The 12260-nt window shown below is 34.5% G+C and overlaps 1 protein-coding gene across 1 annotated transcript; it reads left to right on the forward strand.

The window, feature by feature from the left end:
- Positions 1 to 5683: 5683 nt before the first annotated feature.
- On the forward strand, positions 5684 to 7605 carry LOTGIDRAFT_190244 (hypothetical protein). The gene has a single exon (XM_009058186.1). It carries the CDS (start codon positions 5898 to 5900, stop codon positions 7461 to 7463), a length of 1566 nt encoding a protein of 521 aa, XP_009056434.1. The 5' UTR covers positions 5684 to 5897; the 3' UTR covers positions 7464 to 7605.
- Positions 7606 to 12260: the final 4655 nt, after the last annotated feature.

Here is a 12260-nt window from a genome sequence, read left to right on the forward strand (position 1 = left end):
TTACTAGAAACTAATTGTCACATATATTACAAACTGTAATGTGCAGGAACAAACACATAAATTAGAAACGCTTGCCCATGTCAGTTCCACAAATCTTAAGGTATACTTTTAGATAAAGGCGGTATATTTCCGAATGCCAGTCAAAAGCCTTTCTTACAGCGCAGAGACAAGAAACATCAATCTGAGTACATGCCTTGTACATCCAGGGAGATCAGAATATCGTTGTTTGGTATTTTTAACTCTTTGATTTTTGAACCAGTCATTGGTATTCTTTATATATGGGTGTTTTTAAGTCAATAATTATATGATATACGATTGTATTCACTTGAACTATCAATTATGATTGGATGTCCTTGGTATGGCATTTGATAGGGAATAAGCTATTTGGTTCCTGGGTCTTTATGAATTTGAGATAGTAATATTAAAATTACTATATTTGTAGAGGCAAGTAAGCCTCTCATGCATTTTGCCCAACTTATCTATACACACAAAATTAACATATATTATACAAGCAATATAATATTGATAAAAGAAATAAATTTTAACTGTCAAGCTGGTAAATTTATATACAAAATTACCGTTATTTTTATTTTGCAAATAGACAACGAAATATTTTTGTACACTGTTTGGTGATTGTTCAATTTTTTGAGAGTTGAGAGAGGCTATTCTAAAGTCTTTATTGGTGATTGTTCAATTTTTTGAGAGTTGAGAGAGGCTATTCTAAAGTCTTTATTGGTGATTGTTCAATTTTTTGAGAGTTGAGAGAGGCTATTCTTAAGTCTTTATTGGTGATTGTTCAATTTTTTGAGAGTTGAGAGAGACTATTCTAAAGTCTCTATTGGCATTGTTTTTGGTTTTGGTCACATGAGGCGGCCATATTGGCGCATAGTTAAGGAAACCTATATATTCAAGTTTTAATCATTAAAAAATTATAAATTTAATTCAAAAATATAATCACTTCCACATTAAGCTATTTATCATAACATATGGTAAACGATTTGAATTAATTAACAATAAAAACGATAATAAAGATTATACGAAACAACACACCTGACTTAGTTTCTAGAATCAAATCACAAAAATAGATGACCGATTTTTAAGAGGCGTTATTGAACTTGGTAATTTTTTGACCAATCGTACCTTATTCTCAGAAACGGGAATTCTTTAACTTAGCTAATCAGTAATAGTTAAAAAGACGGCTCGGACATATAGAAATAGAAAGTGAAATTTCTAATTTGAGGTATTCTTGAAGTATGCGATATTCGTAACATTACTAGTATTTCTGAAGACTAATGACATAAAATTATATTTAAAACTCTTCACTAGGGAATCTGTCCCTTTAAATATTAAATTCAGTATGTTTTTCTCCCTTTTTCCGAATTTTCAGAAAAGACCAGTTATCAATATGTCGTATGTGATCATTGGGGCTTTGTCGTCTGGAGCGGTGTAATTGAAAAGAGACAATGACGGCTCATCTGAATGACAGTATTCATTTTATCAGTATATCAATATTAATATATTTTAAATGGCCGAAATTTTATCAATGAGTCGGACGATTGACTTGTTTTAATTTCAGACTGCTGTTAGAGACTCAAACGTCATGCCCATGACTGTGTTTAATATTTAAAACATTCAGCCTCTTTCATCATAATTACATTTACATAAAGACTAACTTTCATTAATCAGCGACAGTCTGCATATGTGATATATGAATCTATATAGAATCGAGACAAAAACTGTCTGCAAGGTCAGTATTGATTAAAGTCTAGAGAATCCAATAAGCTTGAAATCTGTGGAATCAAATTGGTTTCATAGAAGAAAATTGATATAAAGGATGAGGCAAATATCAGGTTTGCTGGATTACATTCGAAACTGTTGAATATCTTGTGTGTTTGACACGTACTCTCTGAGAGGCAGCCATCAGAATGAATATTGGTCCGAATTCGATGCCAACTTACGTACATGTGCATGTAGTTTCCAAGAAGGTGACGAAGTCAATTGATTGACAATAAAGTAACTCCCCATGTCCCTACTTTGGCTCCGCCACTGTCAGAAAATTTGATATAAAAGAGCGAGGCATAAAATATTCCGCGACCCTCATTTAACAAGTAATTTAATTACATACCAAACCAACCGACATTTTACTAAGGTAGCACTGCTAAAATGGTTTTAAATTGTCAGATTCGCCACTTATTTTACCAATCGTACCTTAGTCTTCTGAAGTTTGGCTAAAAGATCCAAATCAACCCCCGAAAATGTCGAATCTGTCTCTTTGAGAAGATTCTGTATTAAAAAACTGCACTTTCAACAATTGTACTGAAATTGTTCGTAATTTAGTTCATTGAAACATTTTACGTCTATATTTTTGTATAATCTCTCATAAAAACTACAATAACAAAATATATGAAAAGGTTCAACATACACATTGTATACTGCTTACATTTTTGAATATATAAGAGGCTCATGGTTGAAAGTCCATCGTTTTGGAAGGGTAAAGATTAAATCTAAGTCTCTTGGGTTTATTTTCACTTTTTGGCGAACACGTTGTTTAAACAATAACTGAACAAATTAGCTCTACGCAAGAATATTTAAGAGAGGCTAAATAAAAAGTATCACTTTTAATTTTGTAAACATTGCATAATTATATAACAAAATGTTAAAGCCCATTGGTCGGGTATATTCTGCTATGTACGTCCATTCCCTTTTATACTAACATATCCCAATGCAATTATGTTGCATGTCGGGATAAGGGAAAGGAAGCTGTAAAATATAGAATTCGAACTGACCTTGCGTTTATCATAATTCATATGGTTTAAGTAAGGTTGAGCTTAAGTACATATATGTTATTTTGATATGTTAATTGGTGACCAAATTCAAAGTTCAAATTAAGGGCAGGAAGTCATCGACATTGTGACCTACTGACTTTTTGTATCATTGACTCGTAGTATATCAACTAGTGCCAAGCATTTCAAAAACCATTGTCGGGATGAAAAGTCAGCTAAAAAATTCCAGTTTCTGAGATCAAAGTAACCCGCTACTTTTGAATTGTGAATACATGAATACAAGAAAATCAAAATGTTGTTCGTTAGAGATATTTCTGTTTGAAAGCGTAACTTGCGAATGTTGATGGAACTAATTTAAAAGAAAACTGTATACAGTCACGAAGAGGACACAATTTTCATCGTTTAATTATCTCCAATCCAACATAGAATTAAAAAGAAAACAGGAAGCCAAGCGTTGTAGCTCTAGGCACTATGTGTTATTACTACTGAGATATAATTGGTTTGATGCTGTATTAATTCTCTACTGATATCAACCACCTGAACCTCTCTATGGTAGAGTATAAAAAGTGGAATAATCGACGAATATATTACTGATATTGAGAAGAAAATGATTAGTCTGACTAAAAATAAAACTGAACAAATTATTCGGTATATAACTGGAACAATTAACAGTAAAGTCTGATATTTTACTACCACTAAATTCTACTACTTATATCTGATATTTCAGTATCTCTAAGGTTTGATAGTTTACTACCGCTTATGTCTGATATTTAAATACCACTAAAGTCTGATATTTTACTACCACTTATGTCTGATATTTCAATACCACTAAAGTCTGATATTTTACTACCACTTATGTCTGATATTTCAACACCACTAAAGTCTGATATTTTACAACCACTTATGTCTGATATTTCAATACCACTAAAGTCTGATATTTTACTACCACTAAAGTCTGATATTTTACTATCACTTATGTCTGATATTTCAACACCACTAAAGTCTGATATTTTACAACCACTTATGTCTGATATTTCAACACCACTAAAGTCTGATATTTTACTACCACTTATGTCTGATATTTCAACACCACTAAAGTCTGATATTTTACTACCACTAAAGTCTGATATTTTACAACCACTTATGTCTGATATTTCAACACCACTAAAGTCTGATATTTTACTACCACTAAAGTCTGATATTTCAATACCACTAAAGTCTGATATTTTGCAACTGCTTATGTCTGATATTTCAATACCACTAAAGTCTGATATTTAACAACTACTTATGTCTGATATTTCAATAACACACTAAGTCTGATATTTTACTACTACTTTTGTCTGATATTTCAATACCACTAAAGTCTGATATCTTACTACCACTAAAGTCTGATATTTTACTGCCACTTATGTCTGATATTTCAATACCACTAAAATTTGATATTTACTACCACTTATGTCTACTACTACTTATGTCTGATATTTTACCACCACTAAAGTCTGATATTTAACAACTACTTATGTCTGATATTTCAATACCACTAAAGTCTGATATTTTACTACCGCTTATATCTGATATTTCAATACCACTTAAGTCTGATATTTTATTACTACTACTTATGTCTGATATTTCAGTACCCCTAAAGTCTGATATTTTACTACTACTTATGTCTGATATTTTACAACTACTTATGTCTGATATTTTACTACTACTTATGTCTGATATTTTACTACTGCTTGTGCCTGATATTTCAATACCACTAAAGTCTGGTACTTTACTACAACAAACTTCCGATCAGTAAGTCTGAAATATCATGATCATATGTCTGTTTTTTTTTATACAAGTTGACAACTAATCATTTGAACTCATATACCTAATATGATCACTAATAACATTTGGGTATTTTATGACCACACACAGCCTGACAGTTCCAAAACATTGTAGTGTGAGTTTGATATTTACTAATGTATGTCACCTTATCACAATTTATGTTTGAATGTGATAAACCAGAAATTAATCTGCAGCATTACATGGTCATAAGATGTCCTGATACCTAAAGATCACCGAAACCTAGGTAGCACGTTGAACATGATAAAATACTGATATCATAACCTTGAAGTATTAGATAGGACATTTCATGACCGATAAGATTATGAGTGGATTTCAAAACCCTTCAAAGATAATTCGATTCTATGATTACAAAAAAAATTCATTATGTCATAATCACAATCATTCTCATCAAGAAAGTTTTAGTGATCGAATAGGAAATTCAAGTATTAAATATTTGCGTTTTTATCAATGATTTCCTATTAGTCCTAAATGGTGTAGTGATTAGTGGTAGGTTATATTCATAGCCTTTTGGCGTCGTGTAGGGTATACACTATATAATGGTTTGACATTTAGTCACAATAACAAATGACTTTTTCTTGTCTGGAAGGTGATAAAATGATTCTCTAAGCAGTCTTTAGACAATATTGTCTGCGTCACAAGTTCAATCACATCATTGGATATTCATAGCTTATTTGAAATGGTTGAACAATCGTTATGAGATGTTTCAGTACAACAGGGTCGTAACCTTGAAACTTGTTTTTAGCGTTTATTTACTGATATATACTACTTACGTTGGACTTACACATTCAGCATTAAGTGGCATTAAAACATAGTTTCTGTGGTTAATTGGCATTAAAATATATGCATTATGAAATACAACAGGCTATCGTTGGTTATGATAACGCATGAGCCGAGCTAGTTAAAGGTAAACGTAAAGGTCAATAGGCATAAGGGATAATGGAAATGCCAACAGTGTATCTTTAAACGTCCACATGATAAGATTTGGATAGGAGAATTAGTCTAGCAAGAGATTTGATAACATGTTGATAGTTTAGCCAAATCGATTGAAACTTCCAGCTGCCTGTCTATATTAGAGCTATATAGTAAATCACGTGACTTGGGTAAGACGCGCTGGTCGACTGCAGTGGTTTAGCCAATATAACTGTATACATTAACTAGAATTTCTCAGGGGCGAGTTGTAGTTTCACAGATAATATATATGCAGTGTGCATGCTGTAGTGATCATTTTGAGTGCACAAACACGACTCGGCTAAATTAAACAAGATGGCCTCAAGAAACCAACAAACAGACGTAATAGTTGTTGGAGGTGGATTAAGTGGCTTGTCAGCTGCTAAATTACTCAAGGAAAAGGGACTAAGTGTTTTGTTGTTGGAGGCTCGTGACCGAGTTGGTGGCAGAACATTCACTATTCAAAACGACAACGTTAAATATGTGGACCTCGGAGGGTCCTATGTTGGTCCGACTCAAAACCGTGTGTTGCGGATGGCCAGGGAATTTGGTGTTAAAACATTTCTCACTAACGAAAAGGAAGATATTATTTATCATGTAAATGGCCGTAGCAGACGATTTAAAGGAACATTTCCCCCTGTCGGAGGATTCTTTGCATGGATGGATATGAACAATTTGTTTCGTACCATGGATAAAATGGGAGAAGAGATCCCTTTAAACGCTCCATGGAAAGCACCACATGCGGAAGAATGGGATAAACTGACAATGCAACAGTTTTATGATAAACATGTTTGGACAAAAGGAGCGTTGAATTTTGTTCAAGAATTTGTTCAGTTGAACGTTACAGCTGAGCCATACGAGTCATCTCTATTGTGGTTTTTATGGTATGTTGCTCAATGTGGTGGTACAGATAGAATTTTCTCTACGACAAATGGTGGACAGGAAAGGAAATTTGTTGGAGGATCACAACAAATCAGTATTGGTATCGCCGACAAATTAGGTGAAGATTGTGTATTGTTAGAAAGACCAGTTAGTAAAATACAACAAGATAAAAATGGTGTAATTGTTACAGACCACCATGGTAATAATTATAGTGGAAAGTATGTCATCATAGCTACCCCCCTTCCTCTTCAAAATAAGATTATGTATGAACCACCACTTCCTGGCTTACGTAACCAATTGATCCAGAGAATACCAATGGGTTCTGTTATTAAAACATTTATGTATTATAAAAGACCCTTCTGGAGAGAAAAGGGATTGTGTGGTTCTGCTGGAATTGATGATGAAGGTCAACCTATTGGATTTTGTTTAGATCACGTTCACCCTGATGGCACAAAACCTGCATTGATGGGATTTATTCTTGCTGATAAAGCTAGGAAATATATTGATATGACCAGAGAAGAAAGGAAAAATAAAATTGCTCAATTATATGCTAAAGTATTTGAGTGTGAAGAAGGTCTTCATCCAATCCATTATGAAGAAAAGAACTGGATGGAAGAACAGTGGTCTGGTGGATGTTATACAGTAATGATGCCACCTGGATTCCTGACTAATTTTGGTAAAGAAATCCGTCGCCCTGTTGGCAGATTGTATTTTGCTGGAACAGAAACTGCAATTCAGTGGTCAGGTTATATGGAGGGTGCCATTCAAGCCGGAGAGAGGTCTGCTCGTGAAATACTGTGTGCTATGGGTCGACTTCCGGCCAATCTGATTTATCAGGATGATCCTGAAGACCCAGAAGTCAAACCGAGGCCATTTGAAAAGACATTCTTGGAAAATTACGCCCCTTCTGTTCCAGGATTTTTACGTTTAATGACATTTACTACTGTAATGTCTGGTATTGCTGCTGGTGCTTTCTTTTACCATAAACATGTCAAGTAAACTGTGTTTTTATACCCTAACCAGTTTTTAACAAGTTTTCAATTTTATTTGTTCTAACAGATAGCCACTATAATATTGAACATTATATATTTGTAATTATATACGGAATTTGTAATAAAAGAATAAAAGTATGTGACAGCTTGCAGTAGCTTGATATCAATTGACACGCAGCGATACGATGGGGAAAAGTTACGGTTCTTTAGGTTTTGTCGACTTAATTAATCGTAATAAATAGTTATTAATTATTTTAATCAGCATTGCTTGATGTACAGGTTTGCCCAGTAAAGGTAAATTTAGCGGATCTCATAGAATTCATCGCAGCCGACATGTAATGAGCTAAGTATTATCGAGAAATTGATCTCATTTGTGTTCAGTTTGATTGTAGCAGCTTCCAACATGTCAGGCTGACGGAAAAAACCTCTATATTATGCCAGAAAGTAGAACATGGCCAAATTTTCAAGTTGAAGATCCTTTAGAATTAACCCATTGATTGATTATGTTCCCCCGGGTGCCAGTTGCTAGCTGTCGTTGAAGATCTACTGCCTGTCCCAAGGTAGAATCTGAGCTTCCTTTTGAAAAATCACATCTGTCACAATTTGTTTCATGTGAATATAAATTATATTACACTGTGATATATAATTGGTATATTATTGGTAGGTATAAAAACCAGGCCGATGAAATTAGTTTTCTAAAATAGCTCAACCCACAAAGCGATGAATAGTACGACAATACTCGGCGATATAAACACATGCAAAACAATGTCTAATTCGACACCTTAACCTTATTAAATGAAAGATATTGGTATGGAGCCGCTAACAATGGGAAAAGGTATGAATGATCAAGCAGTATTTGTCGGCATTAGTAGTGGAAGGGCAATAACTCACTTACAAAAATGTCTGTAATCCGCTAACTACATTAACTTCTAAATACTATCAGTCTAAAAACAGTCCTAACATACCATGATATAATGATCGCAAACACTTGCTTGAAATATTTATATTAATCTTACAATTCCTGTCTATAACTTAAGAATATAATCTCTTTACAAGACGATGTATCCATTAAACTAAATAATTATTGAAACACGCTTCTAAGTTAGTTATTTGATTTAGAGTGTATAGTTTTCACACCACTTGCAAATTTTAGTGTTGGACTTTTTGCCAGATCTAAGTAAGTGGTATTTGGGTGTATTGACACGAGCCTCGATGAAAGCACTGACCAAAGATGAGAGGCGTGGAGGGTTAAGTAGTGAGGAAGAATAAGTAGGAGAATGGAGAATAGTGTAGGTATTGCAGGTGGGGTAGTATGTTCATGGTATAAGTGCAAGGGCTTATTGGAGAATACTGTTTTATCAAGAGGCACACGTGCCTGCGAGTAACGCTGTACAGAACGGGTCAACGGGTCAACTGGTCAACTATTTATGTATTACTACTTATTGTTCTCAATTTGGATACAAGTGTCACTTGACATTTTTCTTCAATAACAAATCATCAGTAACAAATATTCAAATCTTGCCCAACAAATCTTGCCTAACATTTCTCGAAATACATTTCTTGAATATAAAAAGCGCCACCTGTCTTCATAATTGTGTGCATTGAAATTATGACGACAAGCGGCGCTGACCGTTGTTAGCTTATCTGATACAGGGCTAGGGATTAAGGATTAAAACGTCTTAATATTGGGCTGTTTGGTCTTCCATAAGTAACAACAACATGGTTAATATTAAGACGTCTTACTAGTAAGTATTTTATAGTAAATACAATCATTTACTGTAATAGTCTCAGATTTAGTATTGATAGTAATACAATCTAAAGCAGGCCTATTTATTGTATAAAGGTAAAAGCACAAAATAAATAAATAAATAAATAAAAATAATAATAAAAAAATAAAAAAAATAATAATAAATGAACGAATAAATAAATCAATAAATCAATCAGTCAAATTGATTGATTGATTGATTTTTTTTTTTTTATTTATTTTTATACAATCCTCTGATAATTCGAATTCACCAGACTAAATTACAAATTTTCAACAATATTTCTATATTATCTTGAAATGGATAAATTCTACGTGTAAATTTCAAGTTAAATACCACTGTTCAGTTTTTAGATTAAACCATGAATGATTAGAGGAAGAGTATATCTTTAAGTTAGAATACATAATATTTATAAACTAATGTTCAAACTCTTTGATTATAACATGTGAAAGCGTGCAATGGCCTGGAAGTCATTAATACTGAATAAATTATTATCATTATTATTATTATATAACAACGACTCAAACAAATGAATAGGTGGTAGGGACAATATTTATTTAGTTTTGCTGCCATTTGAGTTAAATAGATGTAAATATATATCAACTCTGTCTGATTGTCTACAACAGAATTAGCTCTGATATAAATAAATAAGTTGAATCAACAATATTTAGTTAGTTTTACTACCATGTCAGTTAAATAGATGTAAATGTATCAGTTGTTTTGAATGTAGATTATGACGCCAGAGTTCCTTAAGGCCAGTGGCCTCCAGAATGATGCCAACAGATTTCAGATGGCCTGAGATGAATTTTCAGCATTTGGAGGACTCAATATGCACTGCAAAGGCCAGAGGGGAGAGGCCTGACCCAGCCGCATACCTCCCAAATACTCCATCGGTCATGCATTGCATTGCAATCTCTTATTGTTGTGACAACCAACCAACTTTATGGGCTCCTTAAGTACCTGGTGGGTTGTTTTACGTGTAATATTCCACACACTTTGCATATAATTCTATTTGAATACTTCTACGGATGTCTGTGGTTCCCCCTCAATGATTTTACACTATATACACAGTTAGACATATCTCACAGGGGCGCGGTAATTAGGTCACAGGAAATTCGGTCGCCGGAATTTTGGTCACAGTAAAAATGTCACACGGTAATTTGGTCACAGTAATAAGGTCACATGGTAATTTGGTCACAGTAATAAGGTCACACGGTAATTTGGTCACAGTAAAAAGGTCACACGGTAATTTGGTCACAGTAAAAGGGTCACATGGTAATTTGGTCACAGTAATACATTCACACGGTAATTTGGTCACAGTAAAAAAGTCACACGGTAATTTGGTCACAGTAATAAGATCACACGGTAATTTGGTCACAGTAAAAGGGTCACATGGTAATTTGGTCACAGTAATACGGTCACACGGTAATTTGGTCACAGAAATATGGTCACACAGTGGTCTGGTCAAGGCAAAACTAGTAAAATGAAATTACTGGTAACTGGTGTAGTGATATTTATTTCATAATACATAATATAGTGTTCTGCTTGCCCTCTGCCAGAGATGGATGGACCTTGTGGGACCCTGAACGGTCGAACAGTATTTGGTATACCTGTCAATCTGCAGCTATATAGTTATTGCTGATACAACCCGCCATCGGTCTGCCTTTTAAGCTTGCAAGCCATACCACCGTTTAACTTTTGCCGACTCCCGCCATTCCAAATTACAGAATTCTCACTCACTGGATGCAGCCTGAGAAATCATCCAGTATTGACTTCAGCAATGAAGTTGATTTAATATGTATTTTATTTATAATCTCCACTACTCATAAATTTGCGTGCCTGTACCAATAACGTGAGCGTTTCAAAGCAGATTCTTTTCGATTTTCGGGTGGGGGTAGGGTGAGATGCTTTGCACGAATCTCACGTATCTGAAGGGCGCCCATCTCACCCTACCCGAAAATAGAAAAACGCTCAGGTCATTGGGACAGGCGTGGAAATTTACGAGCAACGGTGCTAATATATACGAGCGGATGCCCACAAGGCTATACGCACACCAGCAGCAAATCTCATCACTACTTCCATGTAGCCAATATACACAGGTAAACTAGGTTTCAATCGAATCAAAAAATTTGAATTAAAAGTCAATTTCAATAAATTTTGTGCAAAGTCGGGGGCCATAACTCGGAAGAAGTCAACGAAATCGGACATACATCAGTGGGTATTGAGATGCTACCAATATACACAAGCATACCAAGTTTCAATCAAATCCGATAAAAATTGTAGTTTCTATCTTCTTAAGAAGCCAATTTTAACGAATTTTGCGCTAAGTCAAGGGCAATAACCCGGAACAGGTCGGCGGAATCGGACATACATCTGTGTGTATTGAGATGCTACCAATATACACAAGCATACCAAGTTTCAGTCAAATCCGATAAGAATTGTAGTTTCTATCTTCTTAAAAAGCCAATTTTAACGCATTTTGCGCAAAGTCAAGGGCAATAACTCGGAACGCGTTCGATTTAATCGGACAGACATTAGAGGTTATCAAGATGATACCAAGCATACCAAGTTTCAATCAATTCCGATAAAAATTGTAGTCTCTGTACTCTGTAAGTCAATTTTAATGAATTTTACGCAAGGGCAATAACTCCGGAAGCCTTCACGGGAAAAAGCTGAAAATCGAAAGGAACCGAGATCTCATCAATACAGACATACATATCAAGTTTCATTCAAATCGGATAAAAATTGTAGTCCCCACCGTGTTCACAATCCAAATTTAACGCGTTTTGAGCGCGTCAAGGGCAATAACTCAGAAAGCGTCGGTCGGAAAATGCTGAATATCGAAAGGAACCGAGATCTCATGGATATACATACACATACCAAATTTCATCAAAATCCGATAAAAACTCTAGCCTCACAAGCAAATTGTGGACGAACCGACGGACGGACAGACGACAGGGGCAACGACAATATACGTCCACATTGTGATGTGGGTGTATAAAAATATGTATAGAAACAATAAATGACGCCGAGTGAAGCAG

The sequence above is a fragment of the Lottia gigantea genome (assembly GCF_000327385.1).
Source record: "Lottia gigantea unplaced genomic scaffold LOTGIsca_33, whole genome shotgun sequence".
In the NCBI taxonomy this organism is placed as follows: Eukaryota; Metazoa; Mollusca; class Gastropoda; family Lottiidae; genus Lottia; species Lottia gigantea.

Excerpts from the sequence above, each read along its gene's own strand:
- LOTGIDRAFT_190244 (XM_009058186.1), top strand. The coding sequence starts at position 5,898 with ATGGCCTCAAGAAACCAACAAACAGACGTAATAGTTGTTGGAGGTGGA.